General features: G+C 47.2%; 1 protein-coding gene across 1 annotated transcript in view; it reads left to right on the forward strand.

Moving 5' to 3' along the window:
- LOC147902665 (uncharacterized) overlaps window positions 1–24,451 on the forward strand; it is a 300,605-nt gene that overhangs the window by 72,691 nt on the left and 203,463 nt on the right. The window contains exon 7 of the mRNA XM_087373911.1: window positions 408–477. Coding sequence (XP_087230037.1) covers window positions 408–477 — 70 coding nt within the window. The remainder of the gene's footprint in view (window positions 1–407; window positions 478–24,451) is intronic.

Here is a 24,451-nt window from a genome sequence, read left to right on the forward strand (position 1 = left end):
TTCCCCCTAACCGCAGTTAGTTCACTAACTATGGTTAGTGACTACTAAGGTTTTGTCACTAGGACAAAACCTTATCTCTCTCTCATTGAGTTGTCCTTATCTCTCTCTCATTGAGTTGTACTCTACACACTCTACTATTGCAACTAAGTTTTCAGCTTCCAAGCTTCCAGCTCTCACCCTCTCTTGCTCTCTCTCACTCACCATTCTCTCACAGCCACTGTGATATTAAGGTAATGAAATGCATGTACATCATGGCGGAATTAAGTAGATTTTCCCAATACATTTGGTGTGGTATCATCTATCTTCAATAATTCACAAAGAGTAGAGAAGTTTGCTCTTATTGGTGTATAATTATTTTAAAAACTAGACTAACTATTTTTTAATCCGAAGATAAATATTAATTGCAGGCATTCTAAATTTGTGAAAGGCTTGATTGGTATCTGTGGAAATGAAGAATATTGTACACTTGCTACCATGGTAATCATGACATACCTTGTCTTAGAAATAGCGTACTTGAAAATTGTAGCTAAAGAGGAATTCTGTATGATAATCAAACTTAAAGAAAAGTAATTTCTAGGGAGGTCGATATGTTTTTCAAAGGCAAAGTATTGTCATAGGTGGATTCTTATGTAGTTTGATTGCAATAACACATCCTGAATTTTTAGTGTGATGGGAATACATTCTTTTACTTTCATTTGAAATTGTTACAATTATAACATCAAATAATGGTATAATCTTGTTTAACGTATGTAAGAGTGTCTGAACTTTTGTTTGAAGCCTCTTGCTCACTCATCATGTTATCACGACCATGGTTACATTGCCTTGAGGATGATACTACAAAAATGAAAGTTTCAGTATGCCAAAAGGAGTCGAGAGAAGCCAGGAAGTTGTGAACAACTGAACATCCCGATTAATAGTTACAGATAATCTGGCTGAAAATGAAACCAATGCAGCCCAGCCAGGTGCATCCAAGTGCCATATAGGCCTTGTGGGGGTTTATGAAAAGAAATTTCCTCCATGGTCCCACTCTTTTTTGAAAGAGGCTCTCCTAGCAACATCCTTTACATTTGTCTCTAATCAAGCCCTAATCTCCATCATTTGTCCAACTAATGTTTTTGAATGAGTATGGCCATATGGATGAGTATGTAGGGAGACTCCCATGCATACTCTATAAATTTTCTCCATCATTTGTCCAACTAATGTTTTTGAATGAGTATGGCCATATGGATGAGTATGCAGGGAGACTCCCATGCAGCCTCAGCTCATGTCATGTGAAATGATTCTCTATTGTCTTGTGTACAATGAATCTTGAATGTCATATCCTCACCTAGTGCGTTTGGTGTGCAACTGTAAGAAGCCTCTCAAGTATCGAGGGATTTGAAGGATTTCACATTCTCGTTGCCTTCTTCTAAAGGAGGATTGTCTCTATTCTCTTTGTGGCTACCTAATGGCTAGAGGTCATGGTAAATTGAAATGTTGTAGTGAGGATTATGGAACTGTTTTTGAAAGTGAAATCTTGGCTGCTACAAGTTCTTGACGAGGAGAATAATGGGAAGGTGGTTGGATGTAGTCGTGCTTTACTGATGTGAAAGTTGAACCTCCTTTCTCTAGAGTATCATCATCATCGATGTAGAAACGATCAATCTTGGCATGAATAGTCCCCATGAGTCTCCTGTTAGAAGAAAGAAAGAAAGATATATTAATGTCTTCAAAAGGCCTCGCGGGCCTATGAGACAAATCACAATCAAGAGAGTAATTCTTACCAGTTGCTATAGGCTGATGCAAAGAGTTCACTAAGGCCCTTGTAGAATGTTGTACTAAGAAGGTCAAAAGCTCACAAACTCACAAACTTAGAACTAGTACTCAAAAAGGCTCAGAAAGCATAACCAAGTGCCATGGTGGCTCTCCAATGGGAGGTGAGGATATCTAATAGTTGTATTAGTCGTGTTGTCTCACGCTACAGTAGGGGCCATGGTCTTTGTGATCTCTTTATCTAGCATGTCGTGTCGAGAGTAACCCCTCAGCTCTGGCGCTCCCCTCTAAGAAAGGCTGAGAGAGTTGGACCTTCATAGTTCGTGGTCTAGTCAGTCTCTATATCTTGAGTGGTCTCTATGCCTTTGGCTCCAGTGCTCCGCGTCGTCTCTTCACTGTGTTCTCATATCAACTATCTCCTCCCCCACTCCACTGTGTCCCGAGGCTGATTCAAATGCATAGAAATCTGTGACATATGGCTGTGTTCTATCCGTCTCTATCTCAAGTGGCATTGTTGCCTCTGGTTGTCTGATTTGTTTTAGTGTAGTCTCTCTGTGTCTCCACATCTCCATCAGATAGAGACTAACATAGACCTAGTACTGAAAGTAGATCAGCATAGAGAGTGGCCCAAAGTCCCTAGACCATGGTACTACCCTCGAATCTCATAGTAAATTGGACAAGTGCATAGCAAGTGCTCCTTTGTCTCCACCTCTCCCAAGTGCAAAGCCTACATATCCGCTGCTCTCTAGGTGTGCCTGTGGCTCTACCTGCCTCAATCCCCAACTGATGGGATGAGGCTCGGACTTCCCCACCAATGACAATTCTCAATGTAGATGAGACGTGTCTATTCTTCTAGTATGAGGGTTTGATGATCAATTTGTCCTCTCATACTCTAAGGAAGTGGTCATGATAGAATAGATCTTGGTGGGAAACTCCTAGTCCACCCCAAGTTTGTGACGTGTAGAGCTGAAGTAGATCTAACGGTATTAAATACGGTTTATCTCATCTTGTGGTATCAAGGAGGACGGGGCATCCAACTTGTACTAAAAGGGTGGTATTTTAAAGAAATAGTGATATATTTCATTCAAAACAAATCATACAACAGATGGGAGAGAAAGTACTCTATGCCTAGCCTCAACAATGTGGCAAAAAATCCATGGTGGTGGTCTAAAATGCCACGACATCCCAAAAGGGGTCAAATGAAAAAATAATGAGCAGTCCCATGTCCTCATGAAGGATAAAAGTCTCCCACGAGCTGCCAAAGAGGTGCCTGTACACCGCTCCCATTGACTCTTGAGAGTGAAGATAATCTCCGCCCAAATGGAAGTGAGAGTGTCAGCCTCCGTGCATAAATGGCCCCCAAGGACAAAAGAACATCGCGAACACCATATCCACCATAGGGCAATGCTGGAAATCACCTCCCAGGCTGACCCTGCAGGTGAAGTAGGCATGGAATCCTGAGCTGGTACAGGTACCAACAGTAAATCCTGCGGCTCCATGATGCTGACATCTATGGGACCCCGTCTCTGGCGACGCTGCATGAAGAAACCGTGGTCTCCTGGCTTTGACTCAAAGAGAGCAAAGGTTCCAGATCCTCTCCCCCAAAAGGCAGCGCCCCATGTCATCAGAAAGGACTCGGATGTGACATATGAGAACAACCTGAAGATACCTGTCCATACCACTCTAGAGCTGGGGCAGCTCCATAAACAATGCTTACTAGATTCCTCTGCAAGCTGACAACGCATACACAAGGAGGGTCTACCCATCTGCTGAAGCCAAGTACCCACAGGTATACCCCTATGTATAGTGAGCCAAAGAAAGTAGGAGACTTTCCTGGCTCTACTGATGCCCCAAAAGTGAGTCCAGTAGCTCAGTAAGAGCTATGCAGTAAGTCCCTGTGCGTGCCAATGTTGTGAGGCAGATGGTAGGTGATGAGAGTCTCTTTGCTGAAGCCTGTAACCTGCCCTCGTCGAGTACTAGAAAAAAGAAAGAGGACGAACGCCTGCCACCGGAGCAGAGGCCACGCCCACTCACCTGGGTCCCAGTCGAGCTCCGCAAGAGGTCGACCCTGAAAAATCCAAAGTCTCCATCTAGGATCCTCTGCAATGGTCAACCTGGAAGGATTTGTGGCCCATTCCTTACCTAGGCAACCAATGACCCTGACTCTTCGCCAAAGGAGCTCCTGTCGATTCAGGGGCTGGATCCATTTGCTGAGTGGGATACAATCTGTGAGAGGAGTCCGTCTCAAAATAAGTTAACGGTGCCGGTCCTAAACGAATTCCAATGCATAGCCTAGCCTCACTAAAACAACCTAACCAAGTAGAGATGGGATGAACATAGGCTGGATCTGTAAGCATTTCCCTCCACTCCTGAGGAATAGCTCTCATGATCAGTAATTTGGTGGCAGCAATCTGTCCAAGTGGCCCGTGTCTATCTCTGATCTCCTCCTCTGACATCTCCACACCTCCTCTGAACCAATCTCCGGCTGTCACAACCCCCTGAGCATGCCATCTGGCCAAGGGAGTCCTAAGTTCTGTACCAGGGGAAGATCCCTGATATCGAACCAGGGGGTTATGATAGAGTGGCTGTCGGGCAATTTCCTCTCTGGAGGAGGGAATTGCTCTGATGAGGTGTTGTCGAAAGTGATCCCATATCTGAATAAGCCTTTTCACAAGTGGTGAGGAAGGCTGAGAATGTTGGTCTACTAGGAAGATCCAACTGACTCTACCTACCCACTGGCCTGCTGCTCTGGGGGTGCACTGGTGAATCCCATGCAGTAGGAACTGCTTCCACGGCTGATCTCCTGGAGTCAAACCTCTAACAAGAAGTTTGACTAAAAGGGCTCTGCTCTGCATCTCAGGATCAAGAACCCCAAGTCCTCCCTGCGAGGAGGGTAAAGTGATAGTATCCCATGAAATCCTGGCCCTAGTGTCCTCAGAACCGTCGCCACCACTCCACAGGAAGTTCCGGAGCAATCTCCTCACCTGACGGATCGAGTCAGCCAACATGACACAATGTACCACATAGTCGCTAGTAGAACCTGGTTGAGTACCAGCGCTCTTCCGGCCAAAGAAAGTCTAGCCGTGCTCCAGTAGGCCAGCTTTCTCCGAATGCTCTCAAGAGCTGGGGCAAACTGTTGCGTTGGGGACACCTCAATGCCAACCTGGAAGTCTAGATATCTCGTGGAGGTGCCTCTGGGAATCCATACAAAGCCTCTGTCTCCTGCCCATGCTGGGGTATCCTGCTGAGCTCCTGTCTAGATGCCTTTTGATTTGTTCTAATTGACAAGTGCCCCTGAGGCTAGGCAGAACTTGTCAATTGAATCCGCAGCAGTAGCGAGACTATATGCATCTCCTCTGACTTTCAATGCCATGTTGTCAGCAAACTCAGTGTCCAGAAGCTCCTGCTCCTGCCGGATAGGCAGATGGAGGCCCAAAGTGCCATGACTGGTAGCCTGCATAAAGTATCCCATAGCCTCTGCTACGAAAAGGAAAAGGTAAGGTGCAAGCGGGCATCCCTGTCGTACCGATCTGGATAGCTGAAAAGCCGGTCCTCTGCCTCCACCACAGCAGACCACCATCCTGCTAGAAGAGTGGGAGTAAAGTGAGGAGACCCAAGAAATCCAACTATCACTGAAGCCTAGCCTCCTCATAGTCCCTCCAAGAAACCCCAGTCCACCCTATCATAAGCCTTCTCAAAATCGAGAAGAAGAACTGCAATATCCTGCTGACTCTCCTTCGCCCAGTGAGTGGCCTCCCAAAAAGTGAAGATGTTATCCAAGATACTCCGATCTTGGACAAATCCTGTCTGAGTAGCTCTGATGATATTTGGCAGCATAGGCTTTAGGCGAAGAGCCAAGGTCTTCGCTAGGATCTTGTAGGCTGTCCCTAGAAGTGTAATGGGTCTCCAATTACGTAGGACTGTCTTGTCTCCCCCTTTCGGGATGAGACAAATCATACCTGTGCATAATGTCTCGCCCAAAGATTCTATATCGAGAGCCTCTGAAAAGACAGAGAGTAGGTGAGGCCCAATCGTATCCCAAAGAGCTCTAAAAAGAAGTGGCGACAAACCTACCCCATGCATCTATCTCTGGGCAGCTCATGTAACGCGTCCGTGATCTCCAGGAGTGATAGTGGGCTATCCAAAACATGACTCATCCTGTCTGAGACCATCAGGGGGACATGACTCCAAATCTCCTCTCTGGCTCTGATCATCTCCTCGGTGACTGGATCGGCGGTGTAAAGAGTGGAATAGAAATCAGAAGTGATCTCAACAAGACGGTGAGGGTCCGTCTGAAGAGACCCGGCCTCATCCACAAGTCTACGAAGACTGTCCGAAGAGTATCTCTGACCCACTGTCCTGAAGAACTCTCTAGAGCATCTATCCCCCTTCTGAATCCAAAAAGTCTGCTGGGAGTAAAACTTGAACTGGGCCCTCTTGCCCTGAATCTCCTGAGCCTCTGAATACTCTGACTAGTCTCTCCTGAGCCTCTGAATACTCTGACTAGCAAACCATCTAGATATATGTGCATACCAAGCCATGTTGACCCCTCTATCTGCTAGTCATCTAGATGACTCTAGTGCCAATCTTGGTAATCTCCAAGTAGGTAGAGCCCAAACCCTATGAAGATATGTCACCGTCTGAAAGACAGCATCAATCTAGAGTGGTGTCATGGCGAACTCTACCTGTACTACCTGATGGGGACTAAGGGCTTACTTCAAATCGTCCGAGAAGCCATAATCACCAGCAATATCTCAAATCTTCTCCAGTCAGTCACCAAGAGGTCACTAGTGTATCAAAAATTCATCATCATTGAAGTGCAAAGGGATAGATTGGTAGAAAGTCCTACCCCACCTGGTAGCAGGACTCAATAGTAAGCGGTCCCATTGTGGGTGCTGAAGGGCCTTGCTTGGCATAAGCTAAAGAAAGAGGCAGGAACTTTACTGGTGATATAAAAAAGCTATAGCGAGTAAGTACAGCATCTCCCTTTGAGTGACTTTGGGTGCAAATCCTTTCTTATTTTTGGCTGATTTAGTGTTTATGCAGTATCTCATAAAAAAGCCTAACCCAAGAGGGAGATTTGCTAGGTGGATACAGGGTTGCAGGAACCTAGTTTTCTTTTATCACGGAGGAATCTACTAGCTAGTAGCATATATGCTTACAAGAGGGAGTCACAGAGGACGTGGAGAATTAGATTAAGGAGAAAGAGAAGAAGCTGGTTGCAAAACAGTTCACACAGCAAGATCAAAAAATATGTGAGCTAGTGTATATTTTATACTTTGATGGGGCATTCTGAAAAACACAGGAAAGGCAAGCTTAGGTATATCTTTGTGCAATCTTGATGGTCAAGAGGTTGTTGCAGGGGGGAGAGAAGTAAACACAATAGCCTTGACTAATGAAGCTAAATATCTGGCCTTGATACACAGCCTACAATGCTGCCAAGAAACTGGGGTTCAAAGGCCTTGTGTTTGTGGGGATCTTTACCGGTACTATGCCATATGCAAGGGACTTGGCAGGCACCCAACAAGATGCTCAAGCCTTTAAAGGAACAAGCGAAACTGTTATGCAAACAGTTGGGGGTGAATTCATATCCACACAGTAACAGGGAATAGAGTGCTTGGGCTCATGCTTTAGTTCAGGAGCCTCTCAAGGAGACAATGAGTGTTTTGGTTTTAGAATCAGGGCTGGAGGGTTTACAGGACATATACAATAACCTACAAGAAGGGAAGTCTCCTGAGAGGGTGCCCAAGCAGGAACAACTGAGGTAGTTCATGAAGGCTAAGCCTTATAGGCTGTTGGGAGATACATTGTACAAAGTGGGGAACGGTTTCGTGTTGGGGAGATCGATTGGTAAGGCGGAAGTACAAAGGGTGATAGAAGCCTGGCATAAGGATAGCTGTAGGGGCCCACTTTTGTACACAAAAACACAGATAGAAAGGTTTTGGCAGTAGGGTAGTTTTAGCCAAGTATGCATAAAGATATTTAGGAATGGTGCACTACTTGCCATACTTGTCAAGCTTTCGGGAGAAGAGAGCTTAAAAGGCCCATCTTTGTATTTGTCCCTTTTGAGAAATGGGACCACTCTCTCGACATGGAAAGTATGTTGTTATTGTGGCCGCGTATTTTGTTATTGGATGGGCTGAAGCTAAGGCGGTTGTGTGCTGCAGTGCCAAGACAGTGGCCTATCTCTTAGCGGAAAACATCTGTTCATGGTTTGGATGCCCACTTGAAATTGTAATAGATCACGGCTGTCCAAGATTTCTGTGAAGCATAGGCTTTTGTCAGCCTATTATCCTTGATGTCATGGTCTAATGGAAAAGAGTAATGGGATGCTGTGCAATATCATGGCAAAGATGATTGAGAGGAGCAGCAGTGAATAGAAGAAATGGTTTCCCACAGCATATTGTATTACTCATAAGGTGGCCATGGGTTTCACCCCATTCCATGTAGTGTATGGGAGAGAAGCAATCTTGCCGATTGAGCTGGATCTGGATTCCTTGAGGCTGGCTGTTGAGCACCACCTGATATAGCAAAAGCATTTTCAGCAACGTTGTTTGTTTTAGAAAGGCCTTGGTCTCAAATGAGACACAACAAAAAATCATGAATGCTACGATGGATGATGAAGTTCATACGGTGATAGGATAAAATCTGTATATATTTTTCTCCACATAGATTGTGCATGAGGGTAGACACTGAACACATGATAGTGTTAATTTGCGGGTTGTGTGTGAATAAGCCAATGTAACTGGCTGCACATGTAAAAGACCTTTTTATTTTGAACTTGAAAGACTAAAAGTTTTTTTGCAGGGACTTATTAGGGAAATGATGAAATGCAATGTGGTTGTACCAGACCTCCAGAGCAAGGGTGTCCGGTGTGTGGTCAAATGAAATGTTTTTGGGGTCATGTAAAGTAAAGTCATGAAGGGTTTTTTTATATTTTCCTGAGTCACTGTGGTCTTATAGGTTATGGGAATTTGATGTGTTCTAGTGCCCATGTCAAGAGGCTTTTCGTGTGTGTATATGGGGGAGCATGCAAGCTTTAATGTGCATGCTAATGTGTGTGGGAATTGTGTGACTAAAGGTCCAAAATGTGCATTTAATGTGATTTGGGGGAAATGTCTTGAGAGTGGTAAAATGTCACTAGTGAGGTGGCAGATTAGGCTGAGGTGGCTGATTGAGAAGGCATCGTGCTCATACATGTGGCTACGTAATAGAAGAAGGAAGCTTCTAGTTGATGAGCAAGCATGGTACGTGGAGTCTTGGGCTTGCAGATAAAGGAGAAGAGGCAGGAGATAGCGAGAAGGGGAGGAGTTGGTGAAGAGCGGATGAGCTGTACGAAGAGCTGGTGCGATGGTGGGAGGCTCCTAGGGTGAAGAGGAGAGAGCAGCGCAAGGATCGTAGCGGTGTTGATTGAAGGGCTACATTGTAGGAGAGGGATTCCGTAGATGAAAGGGACTGTGAGCGTGTGCATAAGCGAAGGGTGAGCGCCTATGAGCAGTATGGGCTGGTACGGAATCTGAAGCGTGGGCTTTGTACAGTCTGCAGTACGAGATTGTACAGTGTAATTGTTGATTGGTACGGGCTGGTAGTACGGTGCCTTGATTGCAGGCTGAATGGGCACGTACGAGTTATTAAAGATGTCTTCTACGAGCTGTACGGAGGACGATCGTCATTAAATGCAGACTGTACGGATTACTGTGTGGTTGTACGGGCCTGCTGTCGTACGTATAATTGTACGGCTGCTTGTGCGGTGAATGTACTTACAGATTTATAGATGATGGTACCCGCCGGTTCCTCTTGTGAACAGCTTGTGAGCTTGGGGGTCTAGCTGGCCAATGAGCAGTGGGCTGTGGATCCGTGGTATTCTGAGGCTGACTGTTTTCTGAGTTTTTTTTGGGGGAAGTTCAGTTCTGAGTTCAGTCTGTTTCGGGCTGTGTAGGCTTTCCCCTCTTTTAAAGAGTCTGGGTGTGTTCTAGTCAGATTGTGTGGGAGGTTGACTTGTTACTTGTGTGCTCTGGATACCCGCTCTGAAAGTCGGTGCATAAGCTCTACCTTGAGAGCTACCACATTACAGTACTGATCCCGGGGAAGTCCTGAAGATACAAATTTGTCTCTAGAGTTGGATTCTGAAGAGGTGGATATGATTGTATGGGGTCAGCAGTAAAGTACTGAGTCATTTTGTGTTTGTCTGAGGACAGTCCTGTGTTTCTTTTTTTTTCACATCAACGGAAAGTTATAATGGGGGTGATTTGGCTCTAAAATATGACAGCCGGTTGGACAAAAAGTTTTTACTGAGGTGGGAAGGATTGTATGTGATCTTGAAATTTTTTATGAATCAGACATATGAATTATAGGAACTTGGTGGAGAAATACTTGTGGATCCCTCTCCTCCCTCCCTTGCAGCCCCTCCTCTCCCTCTCCCTCTCCCTCTCCCTCTCCCTCCCCCTCCCTCTCCCCTCCACCCTCTCCCTGCCCCTCCTCGCAGCCCCTCCCATCCTGCCTCCAACCCCCCTCACTTAGCCCCCGCTCGCTCAGCCCCTCTCGCTCAGCCCCCGCTCGCTCAGCTCAGCTCCCCTCGCTCTCTCAGCCCCCGTCACTCTCTCAGCCCCCCTCGCTCAGCTCCCCTCGCTCAGCCCCTGTCACTCAGCCCCCCCTCTCTCTCTCACCCGCTCAGCCCCCGTCGCTCTCTCTCTCTCTCTCTCTCTCTCTCTCTCTCTCTCTCTCTCGTCTATACCTATCCCGTCCCCTCTCTCCCATCCATACCTGCTCCCGTCCCCTCTCCCGTCCCGTCCGTACCTGCTCCCGCCTTGCCCCGCCCCCGTCGGTACCCTCCCGTCCATACCTGCTTCCGCTCCCGTCCGTACCCGTACGCCCGTACCTCTTGCTCCCGTTCCGCTTCTGCTCCCTGCTCCCCTAGCTAGTTGTAGCAAGCTCTTGAATTAGGAACCCCTAGCTGGGCTGAACCCCCAGCCCAACTAGGGGGTTAGCTCAGCCAAGGGGTAACAGGAGATATGGCCAGCAAACCATGGCCCAGCCTACCTTCCTCCTCTTCAAAAACCCCTTCCACTCCAAGCAGCCTCCAGTAACAAAGCCATATACTCCACAGTGGCAGCGAGGACGCCTTCCCCGTATGCACATATCTATGAACAAGGTGGTCTTTTTAACCAACCAATTCTTGGATATCATGAACAAATTTACTTCCTACAGGATCAAGTGAGAGAGCTGAGGATGCAGCTAACGGATGCCATAGCTAGAATTCAAGTCTAGGAAGGACCTGGTTAGAAGGAAGTCATTGACGAGGTCATAAAGTCATGCAATGCTTCCCCCCCTATCCCCCAACTAGTCTCTGCAGTCAAGAATCTAGTTCATACTGAAATGTAGACAGCCAAGCAAGAAGTTACTATGGAGTTTGATGCAAAGGTCAACAAAGTTGATATTCAGGAAGAGTATAAAGAACATGCAGCTAGAAAGGATAATGCTTTGAAAATCAGATTTGGGGGGCTTCCAGATGGATGGTATAAAGAATGTACTAGATGGCTTTCATGTTGTCCCATAGACCTCTTGGTCTCCCGTGGACGTTAATAGACTTTCTTTCTTTCTTTCTTTCTTTCACCCCCAGCTTGCCTTCCCTCCCACTTCCCCGCCCCAACCCGCCTCCCCCCCGGCATGCCTTCCGCCCCATCCTGCCCCCTTCCACCACCCTTCCCCCCCCCTTCCCGCTTCCTACCCCGCCCCTTCACGCTTCCCCATTCTGCCTCCTTCCCCCCCATCCCGCCCTCCCTCCCTTCCTGCCCTCTCTCCCGCACTTCAAGCCCCCTCGCCCGCCCTTCGACTCCCCTCTCTTGGCCCCCTCCCTCCTACCTCTTCCCTCTCCTCTCCCGGCCCACTCCTTCACCCTCCGTTTGCCTCCCCTCTTGCCCTTTCCTCCCGCCCTCCTGTGCTCCTTGGGCTTCATCTTCTACCAACATTTCCTAGGGCGGACGGATTTTATTGTGTTCGAGTTGGCCTTCGACGATGGCTTAGACTTCAGCCAATCCTCGCCCGCTTCCACCAGCTGCGAAAACCGTTAAGTTCTCAAAAGACGAGTTGCAACAACTTAGAAAAGATACACAGCAGGAGATTTTGACATCATTCTTTGCTCGCATCCATGGCTCCCACCCTTCCAGGTTACAAGCCAGGGACTGGATGCTCGCCGCTTTACGTGGAGACCTCACAGGGCACCTCACAGATGTTCATGTGCTTGGTCGATGTTTCTTGCAGGTTGTTTTTGACTCCCGGGATGCAATAGGTACAGTGCTTCAAGCCAGTCCCTTACCACTAAGCTCCAGGAGGATTTTCTTGACACCCTTCTCGTTGGGTTTTGACCTTGTAGAGGAGGATAGCTGGACGATTTCACTCTTCCTCAGATTCCCCGGTCTCCCTCAAGTGTACCATTGACTCTTATCTTCCATCGGAGTCGCTTTCGGGATGGTCACCGAGATCCCCCTTGTCCTGGGATGCCTTCTTCGGCAGCAAAGGCAGTCAGCAGATCGGACGAGGTACCATGTGTTAGGGTTGTTATCTGTGACCCTAACCTCACGGATGACCACATCATGCTCTACCCTCCAGATGGCTCATTCTTGAGGCAAAGAGTCAAGATCGCTGCCTACTGGGAGACAGGATCAGTGTAGGATTTGCAAGACCTCTGGACATTCCCCAAGGAATAGAAAAAAGAAAAGGCCTAAAAGGTCCACGGGTGTAGCACCTCATAGCACTACCTCGGCTGGACCTACTTCATGATCTACTACACATCCTACCACTTCTCTCACGTAGGACCATCGGCTACAACCCCTCATCTTGGACCTTCTTCTACAGCGTGAATAGGTCCATTAGCACGTCCTGTTCCAGTCATCCCCCGTTGGGTGCCAGCCAGAGTTGTTGTGCTAGTTCCACCTCAAGAGGCTACTGATGGCACCACGGACCCTCCCTTACCGGCATGAGATATTCCTATCCTAGTTCCTTGTGCTGATGAGGTTGCTCCGGTCCCTCTAGATATTCATGTGAAGGAGCTTCCATCTATGGAGCAATTTGTTGCCGAAACCCGTGCCATACTCCAAGCTAATGCTACTTATATGGTCGAGCTCCATCAGCAGCCCCCTTTCTCTCTTGCTCCTCTTTCTTCACCTCTTGAAGAGGCAAGGGGATTATTGCTTCTACTCCTCCATTCGCAGCAGGGATCCTCTGCACACCTGGGCCAGAAGCACCATTTAGGAATTCTTTTGCAGTTCTAGCAGACATGGCAGAGTTTGACTTAGAGGAGGAGTAGGGAGCAGGTTGTTCAGATCACCGTGGATAGAGCTTCCCCTTCTGTAGGTGTGGGAGTACTTTCCCCAGTTGATGTCCCTTCTCTTGCTAAGAGGAATTTTTCCCAGGAGAGGAATATCTCTGCTACCAAGTCAGGTTAGGTTTTTCATCTAGCCTCTCCAATGAGGATTACTAGTTGGTACGTTCAGGGCCTCGGAGGTGTACCTCACCACCACCATAGGTAGCTGATTCGTAACCAACTTCATCCAGGTGTTAGTGGGGGCCCCATTGATATTCTCATGATTCAAAAACACAAACTGGATGTCAGGGATTGTGCAAGTCGGGTAAGCTTCTCTTAGGCCATACTTTTTGGGAACCCGTCTTGGGCACTAGGGGAGGTACGTGCATTTTTGTTTCTTCTTCGATGCTCCCCTTGGTGATTGGACATCGGATCATAGTTCCCTCTAGAGCTTAGTGGATCATTCTTTTGATTGGTGGGTGTAAGGTTGGTTTCTTAAACCTCTATGCCTCCAATTCAAGAGGGGACCGTGTCCTTCTATGGAAGTAGTTGCTTTCTTGGTCTTGCATTACAGAGTCTTGGATCATTGGGGGTGATTTCAACATGGTTGAAATGCCCACAAACAAAAGAGAATATCCATTCCTTCACTCCTGTTTTCTTGGTCGAACAGGAGATTGCAGATGCCTATCCATGGATGGATTGACAGACTTTATGTGGATGATTGGGCTCTGGATAGAGGTGGGATAGTATGCATTACACCTGGGGTGTCCGCTTCATATCATTTTCCAGTTGTTTTGATGATTTCAAATCCTTATGTGAGGAGTCACTCTACCAGCCTTCTACGTAGAGAGGGGACTCACAGATGCAGTGTTGCAGACTTAGGTATCTCACATGCACGATGGGCAGCTTTCCCTGTCAGATGTAGCTGCAGCCCTCACAGATATTAGTGATGTTTATCATTCAATTGCTCTTATCAGGAGAGGTGATATCCTGAAGCGAGAGATAGGTATCCATCAGCAATTGGCTGCTCTTCAGAGGGAAGAGCAAAAGAGACCTACAGATGCTTGGGTTCAGGAGCGCCTTGCTGTAGCAAGGGCTCAGCAGAGCAGTCACTGTTAGATCAGAGAGAAGAGTATGCCTTTCATGCCAGAGATTGGACTCGAAAGGGAGGTAAGGTCAACAAGCAATTCTTCTCTACTCTCGGCCCTAGACATAGTAAGGAGAGTGTTTCACAGCTTGTTGACTCAGACAGAGTTTTACAAACACATCCAGATGCCGTCTTGTAGGTAGCCATAGATTTCTATGCCTCCCTTTTTACAGCAGATCCTGAGGCACACGCCAGAGATGATGCTTGAGTTGTTATTTGGCAGCACTTACCTATGTTGGTGACTGGAGATATGATAGTGTCACTTGATGCACCCTGCACCAACATAGAGATCAGGACTACTCTATCTGCCCTTCAGAAGGGCAAGTGCCTTGGCTCAGATGGGCTTACCCCCTCTTTTTTATTTCATTTTGGGATCAGATTGGTGGGGACCACATTACCTAAGTCCTGCAGGGCGTTTGGGACTCGCGTGAGATGTCAGAATCACTAACGGAGGGCCTTCTTCCAAAAGGGGCTTGCAAGAATTTAGTGTCTCAATGGAGACCGATCACTCTGCTGGTACTTTGTACAAAATCTTAGCAAAAGCAATCAGCCTACATTTGTAGCCCTTTCTTCCAGATCTTGTACATTTATACGCAGACGGGCTTTGTGCATGGCAGGAGCATCTTCAGTAACATCTTCTCATTTTGGGAGGCTTCTAGCTGGGCCATGCATAATGGCCATAAGCTCTCGGATTTTGAGAAAGCTTATGACAGAGTAGATTGGGGCTTTCTAGAGGGTACCCTTGTTCACTTTGGATTCACAGATGCATGGATCAGAGGGGTGTCAGCTCTCTACAGATCAGCCCATAGCCAAGTTCTTATTGGTGGAGTCAGGGGAGACAGGTTTTAGATTACCAGATCAGTCCTCGTCAGGGATGCCCTTAAGCCCCCTTTCTCTTTTTTTATGTGGCCAAAGCTATGAGCTATTACCTTAGAGCTCAAGCTGATATTATAGGGCTGAGTCTTCCATTGAGGCAGGTGGATGAGCTATTGGATAGTGAGTTCGCAGAGGACACGGCTATTTTTTTCGATGCCAAACCACAGACACTCACCTCGTTCAAGACAGCCTTGGATTTGTTTTGTACTGCAGCAGGGGCTCATATTAATTGGAACAAATCCAATGGCTTTTGGATTAGTGATGAGGACATTCCAAACTGGGGGAATGACCTAGGATTCACTTGGATTCAGAGGGGTGTTTCCATCAAGTACGTAGGATGCCAGGTCGGTGTGGGCATTTTGCTCCCATGTTGGAGAGCATCCGGTGTAAACTCATTTTTTGGAGCTCTGCCAGAATTGACCTTGCATCCAAAGTAGTCGTTGTGAACTAAATATTATTGGCTATTGCCCGGTTTGTTTACTCCTGTTGGTGCAGGTCTAGAGGTTTTATCTCTCAGCTCATGAGACCTATCATGATCTTCCTATGGAGCGGGTTAGATGGCATCTTAGATGTTGTAGCCAAGGTGGCTTGGGAGACCCTCATTCTCCCCACACGGGAAGGAGGTCTCAATATTATTGATCCAAATTTGTAGTGTATGGCCTTTCTCTGCAAGTTTGTAGCGAGAGGATTGATGCCTGGATAAGAGCCTTGGAAAGATTTTTTCTAACACAACATTCAGTCTTGTATACCATCTCATAGCGGAGATTGGATGGGCAGCTCTAGATGGATCTTTACTTCAGCCCATCTTAGATCTCCCTCTTCCCCTCTCATGGCTACCATTCTGCAAGCTTGGGGCAAGTTCAGAGACACTCTTCAGAGAGTTCCACCCTCCTCTCGCGAAGAAATAGACAGGCAACGAGTCACGTGGAATGACTCTATATTGGATGAGCATGGCAGATTAGGATTGTCACATTACATGCAGTGGTCTAGATGGGAGAGGGGACCTGGTTCCACAGTAGGTGCTTGGAAGGATTTTAGGAAGCTTTTAGAGGATCAACGACTCTTATCGGTTTTCCACCTCATAGAGAGTGCAGTCAGGATGCAACAGATATATGCAGCCATACCAACAGAGTGGATAGATACAGATGACATGCCGATCACAGAGTCCACTTGCTTGGGAGCTTTCACGGGGACGGGTATTTCTTTACAGGTTATTGCCTTGCGGGATGCACTTGAGGAGACCCTTGTCTTTGATGTTCAGTCGGGGGAGGCAGACTTCTTAGATCTTTAGATAATATTCTTTTGGAAGTTGCCTTCCATCGTGTTAGGATTGCAGGTTACATGGAGTGGGAAAAGGACTCACAGGGGTATCTTGATCGTGACCCTATTCTCTTGGCACTTGGGTCTTGGAGACTCTAGTTATATGGTGGTTCCCCCATTAGGTTCTTGCAATGGAACCGAGGGAAGTGGGAAAAGGACTCACAGGGGTATCTTGATCGTGACCCTATTCTCCTGGCACTTGGGTCTTGGAGACTCTGGTTATATGGTGGTTCCCCCATTAGGTTCTTGCTGTGGGACCTAGGGAAGTGGGAATGGATTGATGAAGGGCACCAAGACAAGAGCATCCCTTTCTTTCGTTACACAGTCAGAAATGCCAGGAGAATTCAGCTTACCAGTAGAGGTTGGAGGCCCTCCAGAGCTCCTCACTGGGATAGTTTTTAGATTTCTACAGTGGTGCAGAAAAACTTTTGGAGGAGGCTTTGAAAATCCCTCAGGAATAGAAAGATCACTCTGTGGAGTCTTGTTCTCTCCAGGATGTTCCCTTCACTCCTTTCAGAGCTACTCATGCCTCGATGGACACATCATGGGAGATTCTGGCTAGCATTGCAGCTTGGCATATTTGGAGGGCCAGATATATGGAGGCGATGGAGGGTTCTCAGGTTCACCCTTCCCAGTCTATGGCTAGTATATGGACTGATACTATACACACATTGGTGGCCATCTAAGCGAGCATGCGGAGATCCTCCAGAGCAGCTATAGCTAGGAGAGATACTTTTTTTCAGAGTTTGTAGAGGGTCTCCTTTCTTCTCTAAGTCTCCTTCAGGGTTGAGGTGGCATTTTCAGCTTCCACATTGGATTTTTGTTAGCTCTTTTTAAGCTGGTTTTTTTCTCATGCATGGCATGATGTACTCCCGCATTAGACCTTGCTCTTGCATTTTCATTCATACTTAATGAAGTGATGTTTTTGGGGGAAAAAAAACTTGTTGAGGAGTTGAAGAAATCCCACCGTAAGAGACTCAAGGCGAGACTTGACATGTAAATAAGAAAGCTAGAAAATATGGACAGTTAATTGGATGGAGATGTGAAGAGCCCCTTGAAGGAACATGGTGGAGAAGGAGAGGGAGATAGAGAGAGGGTAGGCTAGGGAGAGAGATAATTATACTCACATGGAAATATAATGAAAGGAAACAAAAATGAAAGAAAGAGAAATGGAAGGACTCACATTGATAAGCTTGATGTAGACTCCTTGATGTGTATTGATGTGACACACAAGTACAATCATATATAGGATAGGCACACATCCTAGAATACTTAAGTGTATATGGGATATCTCCCAATATGACACATGGCACTCACATATAAGACTTTACTAGAAGTCCTAGTAGAACACACTAAAACACACTCAACTTGACTTCATGTTCTAACACCCCCAATGAAGGAGAGGTTAGGGACTACTAAAATGGAACCAAGAACATGACAATAACGGACTACTAATTTATACATCCCATGTAACTCAAAGGCTAAAGTCTGAGCGTGTTGAGAGATTGATCCAAGCACTCTCATGGCTTGAGACTCAACATGACTTAGAGGCTCATGTCTGAGCATGGCTACATCACTAGCTCATAGGTCTAGGAATACACCAACATCCTGGAACTTGGCCAGGCTTGATAAAGAGACCCTATTGAAGCCAATACATGGCTCCCACAATACATTCCCCTCTTGGATCCAAAACAGGGTGACATAGAGCCACACACCATAGATAGCAAACATCATTTTAGGAGGGCTATCCAAGGCTAAGAACCTTTATTGAGTCAAAGAGATTATTACATTCAATTTTTTGGGGGGACTACTACCCAGGGCAGAGTACCCATATACATCAAGCTCATGGAGATATTTTGGAAGACATATTCATCATCCTCATCTATCTCTAGAGGGAAAGATAGATTTCGAAGATGAGCAGTGAGAGAAGTTGGTGTTGGGGTGTCTTCTTCTTCTTCTTCACTACTGGCAGGTGTAGCCAAGTTAGCATGTTCCTTGGATTGTTGTTTGGCAAGCTTCTGAAAACAACGGTCCTCTGTATGGCCAAGCTTCTTACAATACATACACCTGAAAGGTTTGAATGGCTTCTTACCTTGGAATATAATGCCTGCTCCTCATGGACATCTGTGTGCCTTCATTCATGATCGAGAAGCATTGCAACTATTTCATCAATGGACATATCCCATGCTACACGAAGCGCTAGTATGATATCACAATACTGAGGAATATCTTCAATGCTAGAAATTATTCATGAGGAGCAGGACGAGGCACAGGACCATGAGCACAGAGATAGCCCAGCTTGCCAGAGAGCACCGATGGTTCCACCCCAAGGATGTACATATGACATGATCCGGCAGCACCGCAGGATGATCTTACACAGAGGCCGTACCCGTCGCTTTATTTCTAGACGACGGAGGATGATGGCAGATTTTCAGAGGAGATTGCTCCATGGAGACTTGGCACCACCAGCAGCCCACTTGACACTTGCCCAGATCTTCACACTCATGGCAGGAGGCATGGTCGATGGCCATGACTTCCATCATTTCTTTGGATCACAGACCCCTTAGGGAAGACGATGTTCCTCATATTTCATATTTTACATTTTGTATCTAGGCATTTTTGGTACTCTATTTCATTTCATTTTGTATCTAGGATTTTTGTAGCCATTTTTGGCATCTTAGCTGTATTACGATGAGGCCACCTAGTTGGCGCATCGTTGATGATGTATTTTCCTTTCGGATGATTTTGTGTCCCATAGGCCATGTATGGCCTTCCATGGACTTTGTGCCCCATAGGCCATGTATGGCCTTCCGTGGACCTTTAATAAAATTTCTTTCTTTCTTTCTTTCTCTATAATTTTTCTCAACACCACATGGAATATTCCAAAGCGGGAATTATCATTGAAAAGTTTTTTGGTAAGAACATTCCAACTTGGCAAACCAAGCTGAGGCTTTTGTTTATTAGGAAGGTGTGTCAGGGATGCGACGTTGCTCTCTGAGGAATCTCTCTCTGTATCTGGTGATCTCCCTGATGAACAACGCTAAGCAATATTGATCCTCATACTCCATAATCCGAGAGAGAGGTCCAAATCCGTGCCCAAATAAACAGTGAAATCTGCCACGGATCTCATAATATAAAGGGCATCTGCAAACAAAGTGCTCCTCAGTCTCCACCTCCCCCATAGTGCAACAAGGGCATATCCTAGTCTCTCGCCTAGGTCTATGTCCGGTAGCTGTACGACGCATCCTGCCGGCCTCAACGTCTAATCTGTGGGAAGATACCCTGAGCTGGCCCAAGGCAATCCTGAGTGAGTGCGACATATGAACGCCGATATATCCTGGGGATATGATGAAGCCATCCTCTGAAATCCTGAGAAAATGGTCACGATATGTGGCCATCTTCGTAGGAAGCTCCGTGGGATGAACCCAGGTGCGAAACGTGTGTAGCTGCAACAAATCTGCCCTGATAACCTGACTGAGCTCATGTCGAGTGAGAGGGAGGCGAGGGGCATCTATGTTGTATCGAAATGGTGGCAGCCTATCCATATCCAAGCCCAACGAGGTGAGCCATGTGGAGAGTGTGTGGTACCAACAAAAAGTATGACCTCTCTCCGCTAACATCTACGAGGATGTTAGTGCTAGCCACGGTAATCGTGCTCTCCCTGCTGCTGAGTCTCCGAGCGCCCTGATCCTATGCAAGTATGTAACTGACTGAAATGCTGCATCTAGCGCTAGGGGTGTAGCTCCGAACTCTGCGAGCATAATCTGATGCGGTACCGTGGGCTTCGCTCTAATCAATCTGGAGAACATGATGATCTGTAACCTCTCTACTCGTCTCCAATCTGCAACACTGAGATCTCCTACCCAAAAGGGGCTAGCATACATGGCTGCACGTCTCACCAGCGTATCGAAAAGTAAGGACTTCGTGTCGGGATGCTGAAAATGTGACTGTGCACACTGCCTTTCGAGACGAGCCAAGGCGGCATACCCTCTACTGATCCTATCTCGTGCTGCATGCGTCATGGTGAAGACTGGACCTCTAAATGTGGCACCCAAATATGTATACTCCTTGACTAGCTAAATGGCTACAAAAATCCTAGATACAAAATGAAATGAAATAGAGTACCAAAAATGCCTAGATACAAAATGTAAAATATGAAATATGAGGAACATCGTCTTCCCTAAGGGGTCTATGATCCAAAGAAATGATGGAAGTCATGGCCATCGACCATGCCTCCTGCCATGAGTGTGAAGATCTGGGCAAGTGTCAAGTGGGCTGCTGGCGGTGCCAAGTCTCCATGGAGCAATCTTCTCCGAAAATCTGCCATCATCCTCCATCGTCTAGAAATAAAGCGACAGGTACGGCCTCTGTGTAAGATCATCCTGCGGTGCTGTCGGATCATGTCATATGTACATCCTCGGGGTGGAACCATCGGTGCTCTCTGGCAAGCTGGGCTATCTCTATGCTCATGGTCCTGCGCCTCGTCCTGCTCCTCATGAATAACCAGGTCTCTGGCAGGGATGCGACGGTGCTCTCTGAGGAATCTCTCTCTGTATCTGGTGATCTCCCTGATGAACAACGCTAAGCAATACTGATCCTCATACTCCATAATCCGAGAGAGAGGTCCAAATCCGTGCCCAAATAAACAGTGAAATCTGCCACGGATCTCATAATATAAAGGGCATCTGCAAACAAAGTGCTCCTCAGTCTCCACCTCCACCATAGTGCAACAAGGGCATATCCTAGTCTCTCGCTTGGGTCTATGTCCAGTAGCTGTACGACGCATCCTGCCGGCCTCAACGTCTAATCTGTGGGAAGATACCCTGAGCTGGCCCAAGGCAATCCTGAGTGAGTGCGACATATGAACGCCGATATATCCTGGGGATATGATGAAGCCATCCTCTGAAATCTTGAGAAAATGGTCATGATATGTGGCCATCTTCGTAGGAAGCTCCGTGGGATGAACCCAAGTGCGAAACGTGTGTAGTTGCAACAAATCTGCCCTGATAACCTGACTGAGCTCATGTCGAGTGAGAGGGAGGCGAGGGGCATCTATGCTGTATCGAAGTGGTGGCAGCCTATCCATATCCAAGCCCAACGAGGTGAGCCATGTGGAGAGTGTGTGGTACCAACAAAAAGTATGACCTCTCTCCGCTAACATCTGCGAGGATGTCAGTGCTAGGCATGGTAATGGTGCTCTGCCTGCTGCTGAGTCTCCGAGCACCCTGATCTTATGCAAGTATGTAACTGACTGAAATGCTGCATCTAGCGCTAGGGGTGTAGCTCCGAACTCTGCGAGCATAATTTGATGCGGTATCATGGACTTCGCTCTGATCAATCTGGAGAACATGATGATCTGTAACCTCTCTACTCGTCTCCAATCTGCAACACTGAGATCTCCTGCCCAAAAGGGGCTAGCATACATGGCTGCAGGTCTCACCAGCGTATCGAAAAGTAAGGACTTCGTGTCGGGATGCTGAAAATGTGACTGTGCACATTGCCTCTCGAGAAGAGCCAAGGCGGCATACCCTCTACTGATCCTATCTCGTGCTGCATGCGTCATGGAGAAGACTGGACCTCTAACTGTGGCACCCAAATATGTATACTCCTTGACTAGCTCCACCTCCTGCCCATCAAATGTGAAAGAGAACTCGCCTCTCCTATAAACCTGGTATGATGTGTTGAAGACCATGACTTTGGTCTTCCCAAGGTTTACAGACAACCCTCTGTCGTGACAAAAGCTGTGGAGTGCATGGAGATGTGCCTGTAAACCGTGCTGGGAGGAAGAAATAAGAACCACGTCATCTGCATAGAGGAGAATCGGTATCGTGGATCCTGCTTGTAAAGAACCTGTACCACCCATCGTCTGTATGTACGTCTCTAACTCATCGATATAGAGACCAAAGAGTGTCGGAGACAAAGGACACCCCTGCTTCACCCCTATCGTACTGCGTACTTCCCCCGACAGCCCCGCCCGTGTCCTGACTCTACCTGTGACTCTCTCATACAAGACCATGATCGCCCATTGAATCTCCCCACTGAATCCCAAGTCACGAAGTCGCTGGAAGAGTTTGAAACGTGGCACAGTGTCAAATGCCTTTCTAAAGTCCATGAAGCAACAATAGAGCCGTTGCTTACATGACTTCGTCTCCTCAATCAAAGCCCTGAGTGTGAAGATATGATCTAGAGTCGAGTGCTCTGCACAAAATCCTGCCTGCCCTCTAGTTCTCATACCTGTCGCCTCGGCATGGTCATTTATATGTCCTTCTAGAATGGTCGCATAAATCTCGGCCATGACATGGCCAATCATAATGGTCCTATAGTTCGACGCCTCCAAAGGATCCCCCGACTTGTGTATGGGTACTATAGTATTTTCTAGCCAACTAGGTGGAAGACCTGTACAAATGGACTCGTTAAAAAGACGGGAGAGGACTGTAGCTAAGGCATCAATCCCATGGGTTACATACTCCGCTTGCAATCCATCATGGTCCTTAGCTCTCCCAGTCTTCAAACGATGAACTGCTGCTCGAACACTACTAGATGAGAATAAGGCAGAGGAGGTGGGTCTACGCACATGGGATAAGTCGATCTGTGGTTGGTCTGGAATATCATATAAAGTGGAAGTATAGGCAAGCCAAACCTGTGGGTCTGTAAGAGGAGTTTGAGATTTCAAGCGAAGGAATTTCTTCCAGAATTCCTTGGAATCACAGCTGAAAAGTAAACTTCTGAGCTCCTCCTCATTCCGGGCTAGAAATTGGCACTTTTTGCATCTCACCAAATGCTTGTAACTCTTCTTGGTCTCAACCAGGAGGGGAGACTTCTCCTGTGTCTCAAGGCGAAGCTTCCTACGGAGTTCTTTACACTCCTCATCATACCATCCATTACAAGGCACAAGACCGACTGGTGGAGGACCGGATGTGTGGCAAGTGACAGGGAAGGACTTGTGGGCTGCCGAGATGATGGAGGTATGTACAAGGTCCCACCGATCCTATGTGGAGGGTAGGGCATCGAGAAGGTGCGGACGGAGAAGACTACTCAGGTGCTGGCTATAAATATCATCGAACTGGTGGTCAAAATGAACCTCATAGTATGGCTGATGCTCATGATGTCTAGAAGGGGGGGCATGAGGAATCTGGGTATAAGAATAAAGTGCAGACGTGCATGATCGGCTGAAGGCATAAGAGGGTCGACTGTGAGGTTATGTACAAAAGGGATTAAAGTCGGGGGACCCAAGACGTAATCAATGACGCTCGTACCACCACCCGCGAAGGGAGAACATGTGGCTGTGGATGAATGCGGCCATTGTCGAAGTCCATTATAAATGACCATGCCATGCGATGAGAGAAGCTCCAATAGGCGATGTCCCTGATCTGTCACCTCTACTCCTCTATCTGAAGATAAGCGTGGAAAACTCTCATCTGGGGCAGCTGGAACTAAGACTGGATCCTCAGCAAAGTCCAAAATCTCTGCCTGTCTGTCTGATGTCCTCGCATTGAAGTTTCCTAAAAGGATGACCTCTCCGCGGCGTGAGTAGTCCAATACATCGGCTGACAAATCCTCAAAAGGTGACTGTCCTGGTCCATCTGAGGCATAACGAGACTGTCTCGGGGGAAAGTAGCATACTGCAATAAACAAGTCTCTCCGGGGGGGTCTCTTGATCCGTACCCAAAGATATCTGGCCCGATGGTCTCTCCTCACGACTGTGACTCACGACTGTGAGTATCGATCTGAGATGCTCTCTATAAAAAACTGTCACACCGCCAGATCCTCTGACTCCTCCTGATCGTCTAGTTTGCTGTCGAAAGACAGACTCCCAGGCATACCCTGTCACCTGCGGCAAGCCTCTCTCTGGGCTCTCATGGGTCTCTGTAAAGAAGACGATGTCCTGATCAAAAAAGGCCTCTCGTAAGTTGCCAGGCTGAGCTGTGAGGGAACCATTACAGTTCCAAACTGCGAAACTCAAGCTATCTGGCAGGCTACGTGTCCCATAGGCCTCGTGTCGTCAACTGTGGGCTCCAGCCGGTCTAGATCGCATAGCTCCTATCAAAAGTCTG

Source organism: Dipteris shenzhenensis, chromosome 4 (assembly GCF_047967505.1).
Source record: "Dipteris shenzhenensis isolate YYH24624 ecotype China chromosome 4, Dip_SZ_1.0, whole genome shotgun sequence".
Lineage (NCBI taxonomy): Eukaryota > Viridiplantae > Streptophyta > Polypodiopsida > Gleicheniales > Dipteridaceae > Dipteris > Dipteris shenzhenensis.